This window comes from Populus nigra, chromosome 3 (genome assembly GCF_951802175.1).
Source record: "Populus nigra chromosome 3, ddPopNigr1.1, whole genome shotgun sequence".
In the NCBI taxonomy this organism is placed as follows: domain Eukaryota; kingdom Viridiplantae; phylum Streptophyta; class Magnoliopsida; order Malpighiales; family Salicaceae; genus Populus; species Populus nigra.
The window spans coordinates 3,613,699-3,635,577 of NC_084854.1; the positions used below are offsets into that span (position 1 = coordinate 3,613,699).

General features: G+C 33.2%; 2 protein-coding genes across 2 annotated transcripts; one reads left to right on the plus strand and one right to left on the minus strand.

Annotated features, from left to right (window-relative positions):
• Positions 1-509: 509 nt before the first annotated feature.
• On the minus strand, positions 510-5,947 carry LOC133690088 (RNA polymerase sigma factor sigC). The gene is made up of 7 exons (XM_062110264.1): positions 5,702-5,947; positions 5,087-5,247; positions 4,396-4,965; positions 4,079-4,309; positions 1,809-1,949; positions 1,512-1,712; positions 510-1,268 (listed from the first exon to the last, which is right to left on the minus strand). Exons 1-7 carry the CDS (start codon positions 5,793-5,795, stop codon positions 987-989), a joined length of 1,680 nt encoding a protein of 559 aa, XP_061966248.1. The 5' UTR covers positions 5,796-5,947; the 3' UTR covers positions 510-986.
• A 13,686-nt stretch (positions 5,948-19,633) lies between these two features.
• Positions 19,634-21,231, plus strand: LOC133689847 (zinc finger CCCH domain-containing protein 20-like). Its single transcript, XM_062109915.1, has one exon. The coding sequence runs from the start codon at positions 19,698-19,700 to the stop codon at positions 20,868-20,870; it is 1,173 nt and encodes a 390-aa protein (XP_061965899.1). The 5' UTR covers positions 19,634-19,697; the 3' UTR covers positions 20,871-21,231.
• The last annotated feature ends 648 nt before the right edge of the window (positions 21,232-21,879 follow it).

Consider the following 21,879-nt stretch of genomic DNA (forward strand, 5'->3'; position numbering starts at 1 on the left):
GTTTCATAAAACTAACCTTTAATTAGCTTCTATGATTTCCATAATTACATTTAAAGCAGGTAACCCAACAAAAAAAAAATTAGGGTTCTTTGTATTTTATCCCTATTTCAGCCAATTTTATACATTTTTATGCTTCTGCCAGCATCACCATGCAGTAACGACCATGAAAACAATTCAAAGCTATGCCCTCCCCGGCATCGTCCCACACAGAAAGAAAGAGTGCTGATGAATGCAAGCGATCGCAATTCAACAATGGATTGAAAAATCATTTAGAAACTTTACTTGAAAAACGAGTAGAATTAAATCAGTAACGACTATAAAATCAAATTTAAAACTCCACTCGAAAATAAATAGGAATAACTCAACAGTAAATTAAAAAATAACCTGAAAACTCTGCTAAAAAACGAACAAAACCAAATCAGCAATAACCATAAAGTCATCTCGAACTATGTTTGAAAACAAGTGACGTGAAAGTGGCGTTGAATTTCTGGATATAATGGCCGTCCAAGTGATGTTGAATTTGTCGTGTACTTCATAGAAAATAAATTGATAGCTCTCCTACACTGCCCCAGCCAGGCAACCATCCCAACATTTCACAGCACATGGTACTAGCGAAAATTCGGAGCTCAAGTATAGCTCCGAGAGGAACTGTATAAACTGTTTGTGGCTTCGAGAAGGACTATAAATATACATGTATATCAGTCACTATCCCCCTCCCGAGAAATTGAGCGTAAAGAATGAAATATGGAACATGTATAATGTCGTTCTTCCTGTCTGGTAGAAGTAAAAGATTTACTGCAAGGTGGAGTCGGTGTGGCTGGTGAGTTAATTAGAAGATTTGTAACGGAATAATGTGGAGTCTCGGGAGACTCAAACTCAGTCAGGCAGCTTTCCATGTATCTTCGAATCTCTTCGAGATAGCAATGCCATCAGTGCGTCGAGGGCAGGTCAACTGGCCTATTTTGCATGGAGCAGTAAAGATGAGACTACAAAATCATGTAACGACTTAGATTTCTGCGGATTCCTTCATCCCTTAGTTTCATCATGATTTTTTTCTCAATCTTCCTCACACGCTCTTTGCTCACATGGAATAGCCTCCCGATCTCTGCAAGTGATTTGGGTTGATTGTCCTTGAACCCGTATCTCAGAACCATCACTTGCTTCTCTCTTGAATCCAAACCTCTCAAGAGATCATAGATTTCTTCTCTCATGTGCTGCCTCATGACAGCCTCTTCAGGATTCTGAATTGACATATCAGGGATAAATTCCTGCGTCATGAAACAAACATCATCTTGGAGTCAAAGAGGAGGTCTCAATAAATTGAAACAAGTATTGACAATTAATATGCAGGGGTACATCAAATGGTTTTCATATCAAGCTTTTACACTCAAATGAATAGGAATACCCCTTCTGCACCAACCCAAACTGTTATCAAGAACTCCTATCATTACAGCATCCCCCGATGCAAGATATCGATATGAACAGGATACACGCAAGCAAGATAGCCTTACCGAATATTTAGCATAGTGACCTTCTCCTATTTTCTGATCAAGTGAAGCCACGACTCTGAGACATTTCTTAGCTGATTCGATTTTAGCCAAAGATAGACCTGTGAATTTAGCAACCTCCCAGTCATCTGGGTATCTGCCATGGCTGTTGCTGAGGGCTTTTCGAGCTTTTTGTATCTTGTTTATTGACCGGCTTAATGCATACTAGAAAAACAATGAGCAAGAAACCAGTTATCAGATGAAACTCCAGATTTCACTAGTACGATTCCGTTTCTCAGATACATAAAAGAAATAACATACAGGAATTTGGATCCCTCTAGCATGCCGCTCAACAATCTTTAACATAGATTTCCTTATCCAATACTGGACATAGGTTGAGAATCTGTACCCCCTTGAGGGATCAAACCTTTCTGCACCTTGTAAGAGACCCAAATTTCCAGCCTGAAAATTGGAACTTGAAATTTTTTAGCAGAGCAAACTAAAGGCAAGAGTATGTTTACAGACACATCTTCAAGTAATTATTTTTTTGTCTTCTTCGTACTAATTACTTGACCATGTTTATTTTTATTTTATTTGATAAAATGAGATGCAATATATTAATAGAAAAATGAGCCAATTGCTGTTATGGAAGCCAGGTAACAAATAAGCCTAAAGGCAACACAAAAATAATGAACACAAAGGAAGGCAACCAAGTCAAATATGGTCAGCCAAAAACAAGCCTAAGAGATCTAGAATTAATCAGCAGAAAATCAGCACAGAACATTCAGCAGAAAATCATAGATCCAAGCAGATCGTAGATCCAAGCAGCAGCATTCCAATCTCAAAACTCGAGTAAGAGATGTCAACAACAAGCCTCGTATAAAATAAACCTTTCCCAAAAAAACAATTGCACCGAGGCTAATGGACTATCCAAAGGGCTCAATCCAGTCAAACTATTAACTGGATTGGATGTTGAATTAGCAAAATGCAGCCATCAATGAAATAAGCAAAATGCAAGGCGAAATGAAATAAGCATAGTGAAGCAACCCAAAATCATCAGCAGCATAGAGAGAGACCACCAGAAATATTAGAGCAGCAGCACAGTCAACACGGACCACCAGAAATCTGCAGCAATGTCATAGCACCCTTTCCTACCTCAGCAAATTCATAACCTCACTGAAGCACACACCAAGCAAAAAACCTAGAAAATAGTAATAATCACATCTCGCAGAACCAAAGATATATCAGACTGAAAGTACCAACAACAGCTACTAAAGATAGCAGCAAACCATATTGCAGACACATGTGATCGTCTGAATTCAGCAAGAGTCTTACAGGGACAGCAGCATGGGATGCTCAGGATTTGTGGGATAAAACTAACAACAAAATCATCCTTCCTAGAAGAATCTGATTTCGCACACTGACATGGAAAGCAGAACTATGCCGCATGAGGATTAAACCACCAAAATTACCAAATGAATACATATTTTCTAGCAACGGAAGATCAATTCCATAACACAAGCTTTTGATGTAGAATCATCAACACAGTCAGATTTGGTTTCGCGCAAACAAAAACCTGAGACTACAAATCATAAATCCAAGAAGAAACCTCCCTATGTTTTCAAGAATTCCTTAAACCTCTTACACTCTAAATAAGGAAAGTAGCTTCTAGGTTTTCAAAAAAAGAAACACGAATTAAGCCTTCCTGAGCCTCTGTTCCAACTTTCTCCGTAGAATAATTTATTGAACCTTCTACATTATACGATCAGGATCATCACGCCATGACAAACCACACGAGATCCCAGGCCTTAAGCAAATAGCTTTCAAGATTCTAAGAAGGATCACCATCAAGTGTGTTACTATCAAGATCGGGAAAAAAACTGTCTGATTGACCTTGCAGTAGCATCACGAATGGCAAAATCCTTTATTATTATTTGTATTTCGAAGAAACTCCAGTGAAGCATCTACTGCAGTGTGATAACAGGCTGCACCTTGAGATTTTTGCACTAGAAGTGATGGTTGGAATTAAGTTTGTTCTACATAAAGTAACCTACTAGGCAATTGAACCGAACATGAAATGAAAATAATCAAAAATATAAGCGGCCACACATTTTGGCAACCCAAACTAACATATGAGGTTCAAGAGTGGTTATCCTTATTAGAACTTCTGGAAAGGGCAGATAGAAGATAAAGATGGTAGGTATCAAAATACTGTTATCACCATAGTTTACTTTTTCATTGGAAACAAACAAAGAACCTAGACATAGCTTTAAACTAAAATGTCATCTCTTTGGCTAGATCTTGTAGCTATTATATAGTCAAAGGTTCGGTCATTCTGTACGAGGAGGAGCTGATTTCCTTGTCAAAAATCGAAGTCCTCAGTTTTACTCCCATATAAAGCCATTGTCTCTCTTATATTTCATGATCTAAATAAAACTAAAGAGTTATCAGGAAAAAAAGAAATGAATTTTTTTCATTCAAATTATCTAGAAGATGTTCTAGTTCAGAACCCAGAATATATAAGCTGCTATTCTTTTTAATGCACGATGCTACACGATTCATGAAGAAAGATCGAGATAAAGTTGACAAACCTGAATTAAATCTTCCATGGCTATTCCCATTCCCCTGTAGTTTCTTGCAATGTATAAAACTAATGAGTGAGTGTTCTTTATGAGCTCATCTCGACAGTACCAACCAAATTGCAATTGCTGCTGCAGCACCTTTTTGTCAAGTCCAGTTGCTTCAGCCCAGCAACTTAAACTGACTGCTTGTCCGGTTTCTTCCTCTAAAGTTGTTCTGATTCTCTCCAAGTCTGAAGCCACCTGAAACACTATAGCATGAAATGGAAATGCTAATCTTTAAAGAAGGCAAAAGAAAACTGAGCATATGTTAAGGAAGTTCGCACAACCTTGACTCCCCTTGTCATTTTTGCCTCATTTCTTGCTATCAAGGATCGTCTACTACTAGAGCTTGATGTTCTTTTCACAAAGGTAGGCTTTTGAAGATTATTTTGGACAGTCTTTGAAGGCAGAGACAAAGAAGTAGTTTTTTTTCCGTTGTCTGAGGCAGCTCTTTCTCTTCTAAATTTTCTTTCTTCCTTTTTCCCAGTGCGAACAACAGTTTTGCCTGTGAGATCATCTGACATGCTATCTGTTTTACTCTCTCCTGTATTCTCAGTAGGAACAGCAGACAAGTCCAAAACATTGGAAGTTTGAAGAGTCCTTGACAGACAGGCATTGAAAAATTCTAGAGCTCCAAGTCTTCCTAATTGCAGCAAAATGTCCCTTTCCAACTTCAGTGCATCCAAGTCAGCAACCAGCTTCTCTAAAGTATCAAGATTGTCCAACAAAAAGCTAATACGCGATGTCATTCGCTCTCTCAAGCGTGTATGTGAGGTAGAAATTTCCTCTTCAACAGACACTTTATCATTACCCGTCATGTTATTTATGCTAACATGAGACGTCTTGTCCACATTCATCTGTGAGATTGAAGATCTTGCTCGTCAGAAATCAAATAGCTAAGAACGCTACGAAAATAATATGAAAACAAATCTGAAATATTAAGTAATCCTCAACTTGATGAATGTCTAAAACACAAACCTTCAGTCTTTCCATTTGCAAGCAATCATTTTCCACGTTTTGTGCTGCAGATGAACAAGCAAAAGACTTGAAAGAATGTTTGTTGAGAATATCACCCTCTTCGGAAACAACAGACAAAAAAGACAACCTTGCCTGGTTGACAGAAGCCTCCATGCCTCTAGCTGCACCATATTAAATCAAGATTCACTAACATGAAGCAAGCATGAAAACTAAGAAAGTAATGATTGTTGGTGGACATAGGTAGCCTACAATCAATCAATGAAAAAGCAAAATAAATCAAACATTTTTCACTAAATTGGAATCCTAACATAAAATTGTAATCTCAGCAGCCCAAAATCAATATCCTACATTTGCATAAAACTATCATTACTCAGGACATGAACTAGTGAAGCCTCGGCAACCAAGTAGACCAAAAAACTGTTGAAGTTCAAATGATAACATTGCAACAACATTTTCAATAAGAGCTATTAGCATGGTACAAAAAGCCAATCTCACATGAAAATTCACATCATTACCAGGGCTATTTAGCTGGCTACATGATTACATGCAATTGAATTCTATACTGAATTGGCTTTAAGACACAGTGAAAGAGGACAGTGAAGCTAATGAACTCACCAGAAAAGGATGAGAACATGGACGTAGAATTGGTGGCAGAGTGAGACTGCATAGGAGAACCCCACTTAGGAGTTAGCCTAAAACCCACACCCATTTTGGTAGAGAAATATCTGAGTCCATCAAGTCCTTGTGGACTTATCAGAACTTAAGGATGGTAGCAGGAAGGAGAGGAGAGAATTCGTGTACAGAATTGGACACGAGTCATGTTGTCATTTCTCCACCACCGGTTCTTGATCCTCCAAAATGTGTCACGAAGTGGAAAAGGTGTCTAAAAATTTGTTAGACGTTGCAGTTATTGACTATTCTGTCAGCCCACCTAAAAATATATGTAGTTTGGATTTGGGTTCGATTTATGTGGGCAGTGACAAGTTCTGTCAGCAAAAACTCTTATACATGGATTTTGAAATAAGCCCAGGATTGAACCCACAGCTCTTCACGACTTCACAGTCACATGTTCGGCCCGGTGTTGTCAAAAAGTAATTTACGAGTGCTACCACCCAAAACCGCGCTTAAAGGCAAGGTTGTCAATTCCGTTTCGGTAGGTGTTTCGTTTTTTCAATTGGAAAGGAATGTTTCAGTTTCGGAGTGTTTCGGCGTGCCGTTTCGGGATTGTACTGTTCATATATATATATATATATATATATATATATATATATATATATATATATATATATATATATATATATATATATATTCAACAAACATAATTCAAATTCAAGATAAATTAATTATAAATTATGCAATACAAACACAATGCCAAACAAATATAATTTTAAAATTTAAAATATTTCTAAATAGTCAAGATTAAATAGATCTTTAACTTAAAGTAATTCAACTTAAACAAAATATCAAAATATTATGAAAGTAAAATGTTTTAACACAAATATTTTAAATATAAAGTTAGGTCAATGTTATTAAGGCTAATGAAATCTAAAGCATCTCTTGTTTTGCTCAAATTCCTACAAAGTATAAACATGAAAAAAACAACATGAATATAAACCATATATATTAGTGATAAATCTAATTTGAAAAAATTAATATCATTGTTAATGAAAATAGTAATAATAATTTTCAATGTTATTATTAATATCATTGTTATAGAAAATAGTAATAAAAAAGAGCTTTTTATAATTGGGTGGTTTAATTAATTAAATTGAATAAGGTTCAATTTGATTCAATGGCTTTTCAAGAACGGAACGGAACATGTGGAATGGAACAGGAACGTTTCGGGCGGAATTTAGCCGAAAAATCCGGAACGGACCGAGATTTAAAATGAGATGAAATTTGTTCCGTTTTGTTCCGTTTTTTGAATTGGTATGGAATGTTTCGGCCATTCCGGGCGGAACGGAACGGAATTGACAACCTTGCTTAAAGGAGCTTTTCTCAACGCCGTGATATGAGAAAAGGTATTTCTAGCTATATTTTCCAAATTTTGAAGTATAGACAAAAAGAAAATTTACCTTAAAAAACACGATTTAGTGTACGTTTGACATGACTTGTAAGAAATAGCTTATGACTTTTGAGTTATAATTTCAGTTGTTTTCAAAAAAGAAGTATGTTTTCTTCAACTAACGTGAGAGAAGCCCAAGTACAATATATATATAGGTATAGGTATCCAGCAAACAATACAACAGTGAATGCCATTTTTACAAAGCTATTTTTACAGTGAATGAACAGTAAAAATAGGTCTAGATGAACTGTGAATACCCATGTTGTTTTAGTTTTTTTTTTTAATTGTTAATCTGATAAAAATATTATTTTAAAAATAGGTCTAGCTAAGTTAGAGCATTCGCAGAGAGGGCTTTTTTTTTGCCCAGAAACCTGGACAGTGGAAATCTTGAAACATTAGGGCATGCTTTGAGCAGAAGATCGATGGCACAGTAATAGTAATGGAATGATCGTGGGTATGTTAGCAACATAGCATGCTATCACAGTTCAGAAATGAAACATTAGAACTCATGATGGACGCCTCCCCCAGGATCGAGGTCCTGGCTTCTAGCATATGCTGTAGCCTTTTTCTTTCACTCTCTTCAGTTTTTAGTGCTGAAAATAAAATAAAACGGACACCTCCATCTCGAAGGATGTTCACGAACTGTGCTGTGATTAGGGCATGAGTTTTCTCTTTTATAGAAATAATGAAAACTGGAGTTTGATTCCTGCGTGTTTCTTCGGTGCAGTGAGTTAATCGAAGGAGAGATATGGATTTTAATGGCATTTGCCATTTGGGTCTTGGAAATGCCAATTATTCGGACAAAAATAATAATTAATGTTATTGTTGATAGTGACTGCATGGAGAGATATATTCAAGTGGCTCCAATAAGACGTTGATAATGATGTGTCTAGGCAAGTGGTAAATTGCTTCTCTTAGGGTGACTCTTGGTGTTTAGAATTCTGGTGATGTGAGGTTTTCGGAAATTTTTTTTAATCCACAATATATTAAAATAATTTTATTTTTATTATTATTATATAGCGTCGTTGTTTTCTTCCCCGTGAGTTTTAAGAAATTGTCTCTGGTTTTACTTTATTCATCCCTTTTCTTGGCTTAGAGTACAAAGCTTTTTTTCTTGTAGTTGGAAAACATAATCTTTGGCTGACGTCCTGGAATAGTTTTTCGAGAAAAAATAATCTGATGCTATTTTGAATGAAAAAATAATTTTTCGAGAAAAGTTGATGATCAAATCTTGATAAACCAGACATGTATTAACTGGGTTAGCAGATCAGCCCATGTTTTTTCCTTTTTATATTTTTTCTTCGATACAGAACAATTTAGAGCTCAGACATGTCAAGTTTCAGGTTGCCTTGTCCGACCAGTATAGGTTTTACAACTATGTTTTTCGATGGATGTTTGGCCATGTACTATAGTCGAATAGGATCCGAGAATGATTAACCTGTTCGTTCAAAAAAAAAATACTTAGTCTGGTTATTGGATTTTAAATTGTAAAAAAACAAAAAATCATTATATTTCAAAAGTTGGACTCCTTTTTAATAAGGAATGTTTGTTTTTTTTAATTTCAAACTGTTTTTCAAGATGATTTTTTTATTGTTTTGATATACTAAAATAAAAAATTTAATTAAAAAACATGAAAAAAAATATTATATTAATGTGTTTTGTAAAAATTTCATACGCTGCATTGCCAAATACTCATATGTTCTTATAAAAATATAAAACCCCTCATAAAGAATCTCGTTTTTATATATAAAAAATAATATAATTTTAGATATTAACAAAAACTACAAACCCCGTCTCGAAAACATTGTATACCTTTTTGTAAAAACTATTTATTGCCATAGTTAAATTGCTATTTTGCTCTTTAATGAAAAATTGGATGCATTGGCCTTTGGAGGTAAAATGATTTTTTTCATAGAGTAAAATTGTTATTTTATAATTATTAAAAGGACACCCTGTTATTTCAGCAATTTTTTTAACAATTGAATTACTTTGTGACCATTGAAAGAAAAAAAAACTCAGCTATATGGTCTAGAGGCATTTTTTATATTTTACTTTTTTAGTTATGGTATAATGACTTTATTACCTCTATATTCCAAATTTTAAAAGCACGACTTCAGGTGTTTATTAGTAATTTCATGATGTTTTTTTTCATAGTAATCATCTGGTCACGGGGAATGTTATTTTTTATAAATAAAATCATGAGAAAAGAGAAAACAAATGATGATGCATGCATTAAATAAACATGTTCTTTGCTTATTTTAAAATCACAGCATCGCCTTAAAAAAAAATTTCTCATGTCAATAAAATTTTTTCCTGCCTTATAGCTTCACGCCGATCACCGATATTTCTTTTCTCGAGTCATTTTTCATGATTATTTTTTTAAAAAAATAAATTTCTTTTTATTTTTATCATTTAATATTGATTTTATTACAATTAAGCTTCCTGATTTATCTTAATAAGGGCTTCGTAGTTTTATCACAATCTCAAATTCCTAGAATATAGGTTTTGTAGATTAATCATAGTTGGTTCAGGTTAATATAACATGTTATTATCTTAATATTTTTTTATAAAAATATATCATTTAATATATTATTATTTAAATATTTTTAAAGTGTTTGTGCCAACACACATAAAAAAAAATCTTCCTGGTATCCTTGTATTTATTTTAAAGACTAAAAAATAAATCCGACTCATAACGTATCGCTGGTAAAAAAAATAATAGTATTAAATTATTCCTAGACACCAATGTTAACTAGAAGAGGCCACGCAGGACAACCCTTGACCGTTCAACACGGCAAAATCATTCCAGGGAAAACACCAAGATGTCCCTCTATTTTACTCGGATGGCAATCAAAATTTGGTTCGATGTAGCTCTCCGAGGAGACATTCGCTAAACACAAAGATCAGAAAACACGGGCCGATGGATTTTATAATTGAACAAAAAGCATTATCCTTGTAACTGTTCTTGTGACGAGGACAACCTAACACACCAGCTTGGATAAAAAATACCACTCCACTTGCAATTACTGGTGTCAATTAATTAGTGTTGATTAATTCCGTAAGCCTTACACTAGAATAATAATCTAAAGTTTATTATTTATCTTACACCTCGTTAGATTTGACAATGCTTCATGTGCTTTTTGCAATAACCAAGGTTTATTAAGCCTGGTCAGTACCAGCAGGTCAATTCAATAACTCCTGGTCTGATTCTTGCCCTAAACCAAGTCTTAAATCAAACAAGGTTAATTTGATTAATACGGTGGTTTAATACCTGGTTGGATTAGTCAAAATCTAATTTTATTTTAAAAAATATTAAAACAGTAAAATTTTAATTATTTTCTAAAAAATAAATGATATTATTTTGGATTAACTTGAATTTACTTACCCAATTTGTATTCTAATCACAAGCGGATGTTTTTTAAATGTATTTTTTATTTAAAAATATATTAAGATATATTAAAATTACCATAAAATAATAAAAATAATATTCATTTAATATTTTTTTCTAGATAAATATATTTTTAAAAAATATTTAAAAATAAAAGCTCTCACGCTTTCAAAGGCAACGACCAGCATACAAGTCTATGATGCTTACGTGGGTGGAATGTGCTTCAGTACTCTCTCCTCCCTAAAAAAATAAAAGAAATGCCAGGAATTGCGGGGTAAAAGTTCCATTATGTGATGGATGACAACATGATGGATTCCAGGTGAAGATTTTTTTTTTTTAGCTTCACTTTGAAAATCACTCTGTACTATTTTTTGTAAAAGGAAATTATTGACATGGCTTGAATTTTATTAGATATAGAGAATTTAAACAAGAAAGAAAGTTAAATTACCTTGCACAGGCTTCTCAATGCGAGAAAAAATAAAAATAAAAATAAGATGTTTGTTATGAAATGGTTAAAAACTATTAAATTAATCATATTTATTTTTTATTTTTTATTTTTTAAAAATTCTTACTGTATCGTTAATTTTTTTTCTTTTTGTGTCTTTAAAATCCTGCTTCACTGTAGGGTATTATACTGACCATCGATATAGATTTATTCAAGTTTTTTTATAATTTATTTTTTTTTATTTTTAGCCTTTAATATCGTATTCACTATAATTAAACCTTTTAATTTATTTTAAAATAAATTTTATAATTTTATCATATCTTATATCACAGTTATTAGCTTTCTTATAGGAAAACGTTGCCAAGCTTGTTATTTAGTTTTTAAGTGGATAAGTAAAGCTAACAAGTGGAGCTCTCGATTCCAAACACATTAACAAAGTATTCTGACTTTCTCAGCGATAAAAAAAGTAACTTCCTTTCTTGTCCCCTGGTGATAGTTACATTATATATATATATATATATATATATATATATATATATATATATATATATATATATATATATATATATATATATATATATTATCTTTGATGATTCTTGATGCGTGTTAATGAACACTCTTTAAAAACAATTATCGTGTCCAGTATGCATGAAAAAATAAATTGCAAGGAGAAATCAAAATAACTGATCAGTAGAGGGTCCAATATTTAATAAAAAATTATAGTTTCGTAAAATATTTTCATATGTTACTGTTGAAATGGTTTAAAATACATATGAAAAAAAGTAAATTATCCCGTAAAGACAAGTTTTTAGTACCGTGTCATAGCGGTTGTTTTTTAAAGTGTTTTGCACTTAAAATATATTAAAATAATATTTTTTATTTTTTAAAAGTTATTTTTGATATCAATATATTAAGATGATCTGAAAATATTAAAAATATATTAATTTAAAGTAAAATAAAAAATAAAAAAAATTAATTTTTAAAAAATATTTTTGAAATATAATGTGAAACACATCCGTAATGGCTTATAAAGCAATGCTGAGTATTAAAAAATAACAGTATTTTTTAAAAAAAAAAATACACGTAAACCGTTCATGAACTTTAAAAAATACACATTTTTTGGGTTAATTGACTGTTGAATCACACTTTAAGCTCGTAATCTGTGTCTCGACGTGTACTCTTGTGGTTCTTCCTTGATTTTTTTTCAAAATGTTTTAGCATTTTTATAATTCACATGTAAGTGTCATGGTTGACGGATTTTCTCTTACAGATTTCACTGCAGGCCTCTTTACGAGTCATTTATATCGATAGTGTTAATTTCAAATATTAGCAACTGGCACGTTTAAATATAATATGTCTTCTTAATAAATAACAGAAGTTAAATTGTTAATCATCCGACAGTCATGTTATTTCAAGGTATAGTAACTTATATTATTTTTTTTAATGTGGATATTTGAAGAGCCGTATGCACTTCAACTAATTTTATGAACCATAAAATTAATGATTATATAAATTTTTATTAACTATAAAAATTTATAAAACTCAAACTAGTAATTTTAAAAAACAAACTCATAACTTTTCACTTGATTTAATGAGTATTTAGGGTTTCTTTTGAAATTTTTATTTCTCTATTTCCTTTGCTTGATACCTATCACGCCAACAATTATAATTTTTTTTTTCTACTATCAGATTTATTATATCACATTGGCTAAAAACTAATGTTTTAGTGGTTTATACAGTTGAATACATGTTTAAATTCGTTACGTGATTGAACTCACTTCAACCATGATAATACCTATCAAGAAAACAACTTCTGTTCATTTGGAAAAAAAAAACATTTTAATTACTTTTGAAGTTTGAAGATTTCAGTATGTTCTACCGGTTGTCATAGAAATGTAGAGTCCGAAGAAGACGGCCTCGTTGTATGCAGCAATTTTGGTCGAGACCATGTTATGATCCAAGATTCGAATTTCGAGGAGGTTTAAAGAATGAAAAAAAAACCGGGGGCATAGGCCCATATTTTATGTGACACTCTTAGCATGTGATTGGAAAATAACTTAATTTCGGTGTGCGAAAGTATCCGAGAACACTTACCGCTACCACAGAAAATTTAAGAAGAACTGTAGCATTCCGAGGCACTTTTGCCGAGCGTAACCTTCCTCCATGGAAGCAACGCCACATTCTAAATTACCCCATGTGAGTGACAAAAGATGTATTTGTTATCAAATTCCATTTGGTAACGAGTTAAAAAAGAGATCAAATTATTTGATCATCATATCAGCTAATTAGTTTTAGTCTTCTTTGCCAGTTGTTTGTCTTTAAATAAAAACAGAGCCATTTTGTTTTTTATACCGACTTGATAGATTTTTCAAGCTAGTCAGTTTATTAAAAATTTAGTTAAGTTGTTTATTTCTTATCTAATTTAACCAGTACAAATTAGCTCGGAACAAGGTCTCAGTCTCAAGTTTTTTATTAACTTGTATTTCAAAGCCTAGCGCGGCCTGATGATTTGACCCAGGATGCAAACGATTCTAGACCTTGACCTACCTGGTTGAAAAAAAATACAAAAGAACAAAAATCTCAGTTGATTTGGTGACATGATAACCCGGTCAACTCCAACTGCATCCGCAAAAAAATTGACAATCAATTTATTAATCTTTTTTAAAGGAAAAAATTATCATCTAAATAATATTATTTTAATTTTTTTAAAAAAAATATGTCGATCCAGATAAACATAAATCGACTTTTCTGATTTATATTTTAAAATCTTACCCTGAATCCACATCCATGTAGAGTTATAGAACTGTAGGTTTTTTGTTTTTGTAGAATTAGCATAATTAACGTAAAAGGTTATTTTAAAATTATTTTGATGAAATAACATAATTTAATTATGTTGTGATTTGAAAAGACAACTACTATAACCATATTTAGTAAATGTATCATTTTTAAAGTGTGACATGGTCATACTCTAATCTTCTATCTTTTATCTTAATTAGTCAATTGGTTGGAATTAATTATATTAACAAATGGATTATTTTGCATAAAAATTATAAAATTATAAAGTTTTTATTTTAAATACATTTTATAAGTCAAAATTATCTTGTCCAAACCATAAATTTAAAAATAGACTCAAATTAAAATTTTAAAAAATTATTCTGAGCAATCATGTAAGTCTGTCATAACTAAATGAGAATATCCTCCAAATAAATTATATAAAAGACATAACATATGTATTTATGGATCAGTAAGACATATCCAAGCCCAAGAAGAGATATGACCATGCCAAACCAAAATAAATTTTCAAAATAATTGTAACCTTTTCATTTAATATTTGGATCGCGTTTAAATTTTACTGGAGTTTTTAAATATTGTTTTTTCTAAATTATCATTGTATCATTCCACAAATCATCAAATATTAAGATATTAAATATCTCATAAGTAGTCAATCTGATAAGCTAAAAATAACATATTTTAACCCTATCACATTTATAAAATACAACATCATTAAACTATGATTTTTCACCCATTTCTTTTTTAATTTTGCCATCTAAAAAAATGCCCAATTTATCAAAAACTATACTATTCATATGGATAATCTTCAAGTTTTCTGTTTTTTTTTTTTTCACAAACAGTAAAGGCAAGAGATAAAGCAATGTCGGCATCATGAAGATTTTGTTGTTGTCGTCGTCTGGATTCATGGAGTGTCAGTGAGGAAACAGCAATATTAACTGTGATACCAACCACGTGTACATCCCTTTGACCGTAAACGAGGTCGGTGTCACGTGATCGTTCGCATTTTTCTCTTTAATTTGTTTTTTTATTTCCAGTTCGTGTCCGTGCAAGATTTCAATATTCTTGTACGGAAGGCTCATTTTGTCTGGCTGTCTCGCAACTTCCCACGTTATCTAACAGATGGCTGTGGTGCCGTGCCATTCATTTCCACGGATCATGGAGTTGCAAAGGAAGGGATTTTATTCCTCGCAATCAGCCTTTCCCTTGACAGGGTAAATCTTTGTTTGGGAGAAAGAAGAGGTCAGGAACGAAAGTTCGGTGAAGGGATTTTCATCCTCTTGTTTGGATAAGAATGAAAAAAAAAGAAGAGGAAAATAAATTATCGCCGAGAGACTAGCTGTAGAGAAAAATAAAATAATGTTTTAAAGGTGTTATAAAATTTAGAAAATATTATTTTATTATTTTTCTTCCATTTTCCATCTGAATTGGAGGGAAATATTTGGTTCGTGTCATTATGTCGGGACTATGAAGAAATTAAATTAAACCTTCGGAAGACGATCAAGAAACTTACCCTTACTCCATAATCTTTGCATAGAAGGCTTTATTCGAGATACATCGAAGGATGATTTTTCTTCTCCTTTTTGAAACAAAAAAGAATAAGGGTGACAGCCTTCTTCTCATCAAATTTTCTAGCCATCACATGCTAGTTGAAAAAAAAAAAAAAACTAGATCTTGATCTTACCGACCAACAATGCAAAAACACTTTTTTAAAAAAAAAACACTCAGTGTTGAAAAAGCTACCAGGTATTTCAATTTCTCAACCTTAATTTCATTAAATTTGCTGCTAGTGCAAGATATATAAGCATGCTCGAGAATAAAATAAGGCCGAACTCTTACTTTTAAAAAGAAGATTCACATCAATCCCAAGAATGATATTTTCTAAATAAAATAAAATAAAGCAAAACTAGCTGATCCTAGTTCGTAGAATTTTAATCATACGACGAAACAGTTGATAATTGTATTCCAGATCCTGATAAAAAAACAGAAAGATGAAACATCTGTTAGTTTGCACTGGTGGTCGAATTAAGCCTGGCGATTTCTCATTAACATGGTTTTAATTCTCCTTTTCTTTTCTTGTTCCGCTATTACGACGTCGTATCATCGTAAATAAATATCTGGAGCAGAAGCGCAAGTTAAAGAAGGGAAGGAAGGAATGTCTACAATGCACGAGGGTGCCTCGCTTTACTATGCCGCCATCTTTGGCGGGCCCGTAACTGCCAAGTAGCTCATGCGTTCATAAAAACAGCAGAGATGTCGTGACAGGTGGCAGCAGTGCACCCACCCAACTTAATGCTCCCATTTCCGCATGGCTGCCACTTCCTGCTTGCCGTCCACGTGTTCCCTCACTCCTTAAGTGTAAGGTCTCCACAACCCTGCAGGAACATGCTCGATACTTCTCAAATTTATCAACCCATGAAGAATGATCTAGACTTATCGCGATATTCCGTGATTTTTTGGCCTTGTCGATTACCTTTTAATCTCCGTTTAATTTGTTTTATCTATAATAAGTATATATAAAAACATGATTTTTGTAAAACTTTTGATTTGCTATTATAATAATAATACTTGAATATCATAATATATTTTAAATACTAACGTCTAAAATTTTACCTAACCTCTAATCAAGAAAAAAACAATACTGGAGAAATTCCTAAAACAAAAATACTACAGCCTAAAAGGCATTTCAATCTTGTTTTCCATAGTTTTTCCAACTACTAACCTTATAAAACCTTGATTAACATTAAAAAAAAAAAATCCATAAATCACCGTTAATCAATATAGTATATTATTAACACTTTATTTTACTTACATAAACTTGAAAATATTTATAAAAAACACAAAAATAATAAAACCACGTCGAAATTAAATTTAACTAGCTGTGTGTGATGCGATTTGCAAGCAATATATTTATTGTTTTGAATGTATATAAAAAAATTGGAGTATTTTTTTATTTTGTTTCTTAAAAATTTTCCATTTTCTTGATAAAGAATTCTTTGGTTAAGTCTGTTTATGTTGATTATTTTTACTCATCAATCCAATCATACGTTTGAAACAACATACCGAGCGCAAATATTTTTTTAATTATCCAATCAAACGATACCCGTGGATAATAAATCAAGCAAGATGAAACGACGCAGCTTTTATGACAAGCGCGTAATTCATCTCCTTAATATTATTTTTGTTCTAACAATGATATTTTAATTAAACATAAGTGATCAATAAAAAAAACAATGCGACTTTTTCAAGGAGCACATTGGTTCGTAAAAACAACATTAAAGGCGTCTCCTCTCTTTTTTTTTTCTTTTTTTTTTCTATCTGTGCACAAGCTTTTCAGGAAGCATAATTGTCTTGGGAGAAAAAACAAAAAAAGGTACCTTCTTAATCTTGTGTTGACATGAAGATATTATTAAATATTTGAAATACCATTATGATCAAGATGAGACAGCATAATTTCTTTTAAGAGCATGGCAGCTCAAAAAAATATAAAAAATATTCCCTTCGTTCTATTTTTGTGTCGACTTTGTATTAAAAAATGCTATATTATTTTTAATTAATCATGGCACAACAGGTTTACAACAAGATATTTGATTATTTAAAGAAGTCACAATCCAAAACAACGGACCGGGCATATGCTCAATAAAGGCCGTCTTTAATTTATTGTAAAATAATAGTTTAACTGTAAAAAAAATAATTTTATCCGCTCATTTAGAGGATAAACAATTGTAACGGAAAATAAAGAATTAGTTTTCTAGTTGTGCTTTTAATTTATCAAGCAGGGGCGCCACGTGTGCCGTAATTATAACAACTTATACGTAAAAACACAGATAGTTATTAACATTTAAATTTAGTAATGCTTTTTATGACACTAAGGTTAATGTATCCATCCCCGCATCTATCTCTATGTATATGCTTTAAAAGATTTTTCAATTCTTATATGTTATTATATATCAGTATTTTCTCCCATATCTTTTTGCTATTTTTTTAAATAAAAATACTCCTTATAACATCCCTGAAAATAAATTTTTGAAACATAGAAAATAAATTCATCCCGCAAACTTTACAAATTCTTAAAAATTCATAGAAGAGATTTAAAAACTGGAATTTGTTTTTTTTAAAAAGCATAGTAACGTAAGAAGTTGAAACATCTAAACAAAATAAAACAAGTCATCAAAAAATTACATATAAAAAATACTAAGGGTGATTATTTTTTATTCGGTTTGGTTTTTATAAAAAAATAGTAACTAATCTGATTTAAAAAAAACAGAAATCAGTTCAAATCGACCGGTTTTGGTTCAGTTTTTGATGAGAAAAACTAATTCGGCTCGATTTTTTAGGTTTCACTTGGTTTTTTTCCGGGTTGGCTCTGTTTTTTGTTCGGTTTGGTTCGGTTTTAGGCTTATAAAATTGGAACCGAATCGAAGCAGTTAGATTTTTAAAAATTTTAATTGATATTTTTTCACGTTTTGGTTTTTTAGGTTATTTTTTTTTGTTCTCTTTATTTAATCTGTTTTTTTTGCTCACCCCTTATAACCAACGAAATTTTTTTAAAAAGATGTCTTGCAAATTTATTTTATTGCTATAAAAAATATTCTATCTATGAGGTTTCATGGCATGATTTTTTCTTCTTCACATTTTACAATTTATTGATTTTTCTTGGTTTTTCAAAATTTTCATTGTTTTTTAAAGGTTTTTATTTTTTGAGTTTTTCTAGGATTTTCTTCTTTTTTTCTAAAAGTTAACCTTTTTATTTTTTAAGTATTTTTAAAATTAAATTTTCTCTTCGTGATTGTTGGGTATTTTTGTATAAAAAAATGTTAAATAGAAAACATGGGAGAAGTTATGAAAATATAAAGGCAAACGAGGGTGAAAATTTATTAGAACGACACTTGAAAAAATGAACTCAGTATACAAGAGTAAACGGATTATCTGGGTGAAAATGATACGTTTTCTTCCCTAATTCCATGGATTTATACATTTAAGTCAGCATATATAAAAGCTTATTATTTCTTTAAAAAATATACTAGACTGGTATTATATATACAAATTACTTAGAATACCAAGAGGAAAAAAATAAAGTAATTATCCTATTTTTAATAGGGTGAATTATACAAAACAAGCTATGCGTGGGGTCATTCTTTGAAAATGAAGTATTCAATTCCATTGAAAATGATATACAAAAAGGTTGAAAAGATCTCCAATTTCCATTCGGATTTGTTCCGAGTGTTTTATTTTTTTTAGTTCGGTATTCAGTCAGTTTATATGTATTTCTGTTAATTTTATAGGTTTTAAAGTTAATAATTATATAGGTCTTCAGTAACTATCATATAAACAATCACAAAACTCGAACTCAAAACTATAAAAATATAAATATTTTAATTTTTAATTTTTATTACTGAAACAATAAATTTACGTCATTTCTACAAGCATGCATAGTGACAATTAACATTTGTTGATTTAAAAATTAGCTGGTCCCACAGTCACGAGATGCACACCGATTAACCTCAGATACGTGATAACTACCTCAAAATATCCAATGGTCCGAAAGTAGCGAGCAACCTGTTTCGACAAACAACGAGCAATGATAGAATCACAAGGCTGTAACATCTCTCTCCACAACACTCACTATCCAACAGATCACGAATAAAGGAACCCTTCGATTTTAACTGAGATCAACGGTGGAAAAATCGCTGTAACACTCACATCAAACATTTTCAAAGTCTTCAGATATAATCCCTTTACTGTAACCACCGTTAAAAAATAGCAGGACGGTAGATATTTTCATTTATCAATACCTAACCACAGTCAAGTTAACCTAACCATGGCTAAATCAAGCAGTTTATAATCCTCGATAACCATGCCATAACTCCTCATTCCAACACTTACTTCCATTGCCGCAAATAATGTTCAAAGACCCCAAACAATGATGATGATCGGAGAACTCTCTCATCACCGTTCGAATCCCACCGTTCAAATCCCTCAGTGGGACCCATACGAAGAGCAAACAACGACGTCTCCCTCGCTGTCCCCAATCCCGACTTCTCCATTTACCAACTTCAACGCCCTCGATTCCCTAACGTCTCTCCACCGTTACCTTCCGTCAAACGAGCCAGACCCTTCTTTTGAAGACGAACTAGATTTACCAGTGGACGCGTTCTCATGCGATCACTTCCGTATGTACGAGTTCAAAGTGAAAAGGTGTGCACGTGGCCGGTCACATGACTGGACTGAGTGTCCGTATGCGCATCCTGGAGAGAAAGCGCGGCGCAGGGACCCAAGAAGGTATCATTACTCTGGAACGGCCTGCCCGGAGTTTCGGAAAGGTGGCTGTAAGAAAGGCGATGCTTGTGAGTTTGCTCACGGTGTCTTTGAGTGCTGGCTCCATCCGGCCCGTTACCGCACTCAGCCGTGTAAGGATGGACCTGCTTGTCGCCGCAGGGTTTGCTTTTTCGCTCACACTCCGGAACAGCTCAGACTCCTTCCTCAGCAGAGTCCTAAGGGAAATGGATCCGGGTCTGGACTCGGGTCGGGGGAATATGATTTTGGGTCCCCGGTTATACATCCGTTTGACTCCTATATGACTAAAGCTGGGATTTTTGTTTCATCTCCGACTTCGATTTTGACTTCACCGCCAGTTTCTCCACCATCTGACTCGCCACCAATGTCTCCAGTTAGTCCACAGGTGATTGGCGGCTCTGGACCCGGATCCTTAAATTCCATGAGTGCGCTTCTTGCTTCGATGCGGGGACTGCAGGTTGGGAAGGCGAAAATGGGATCTCCTGTTGGTTCCTGGGGAGTCCAATCCGGACTTAGATTCGGGTCCCCGCGTGGGTCGTCACTGCGACCCGGTTTCTGTAGCCTGCCTTCAACTCCTACAAGAACAATGGCAAGTCGGTCCGGACTTGGTCAGTTGGATATCTGGGGCGATGGGGTCACTTGTGAGGAAGAGCCTGCAATGGAGCGGGTGGAGTCTGGGAGAGATTTGAGGGCAAAGATATATGCCAAGCTTAGTAAAGAGAACTCGGTGGACCGTGATCGAGTTGACTCGGGTGTTTCGGGTCCAGATGTTGGGTGGGTTTCTGAGCTGGTAAAGTGAAATTAAGGGAGGATGAAGTTTCCGATTTTTTTGATTATTCTGACTTTTGTGAATATGAAGATGGTGATTTGGTGTGTAAATATGATGCTGTAGAGGGGCCGAGAGAGATACCAATAGTCTCTCCGTTTTTGTGGCATTTTGGGAGGAGAAAAAAAAAGATGCAAGCCTTTTCTTGTAAAGCAATAAATGAAGTATTTCTTAGGGTTCTGCCGGAGAATGGGTGGTGGTTTGTTCATCAAACTTGTTAAAGATTTGTACTTTGAATGATCATTTTGTCTAATTTTATCGGATATAATTACATCTTTGTAAGTTACCTTATGTTTATTATTCTAATCAATGTAATGTTATATTTCAAGTTGAATTTCGAGTGATCTTTTTTTCCTTGCCTTCCTGGGTTAAAATTTCCAGTGTCCAGATCAGAATACTACCAAACTTTCTCAACCATGTGGTGGTGTGGGAAGTGAAACTGGACTGACGGTCAGTTATTCTTCTTTTTCCGGGGAGAAGTTCTGCGTTAGCTTGAAACAAAACCGGAGGGGGGGGCTTATCTGGCAACTAAAATTCACTTGTGTTTCTATAAAAGTGATGATTTGTCTTCATGCTTGGATCCTTGTTTTGAAGATCTTGCATATCCCTGTTGTGGAATTGAGACGGCGATACGAGAGAGGTGGATTCAAACTCGATGCTCTCTCGAGTGGCTGTTCCCGCTGATCAAAGGTTTGTGTCATTGTGACCTGGTCTTGATCATCTTCTGTTTCTGATCTTTCACGTCAGTAATCTCTTCACCCTTTTAGCTAGAATCCACAGTGTCCAGGTTTATGATGGGTTTCCCACATTGTTATCGATAAATTAAAAGCAACATCAGTTGATTTGATTAATTAATTAATTAGCCCCCTTGCATTATCTTCTACAAAGGGTCATGTCCAATAAGATTAAGATGGTTGACGTGGATGTTAATGAACAGATAGGAAGCCGTCCTTATCTGCCGAAAATCTTTAAAGTTATCTCC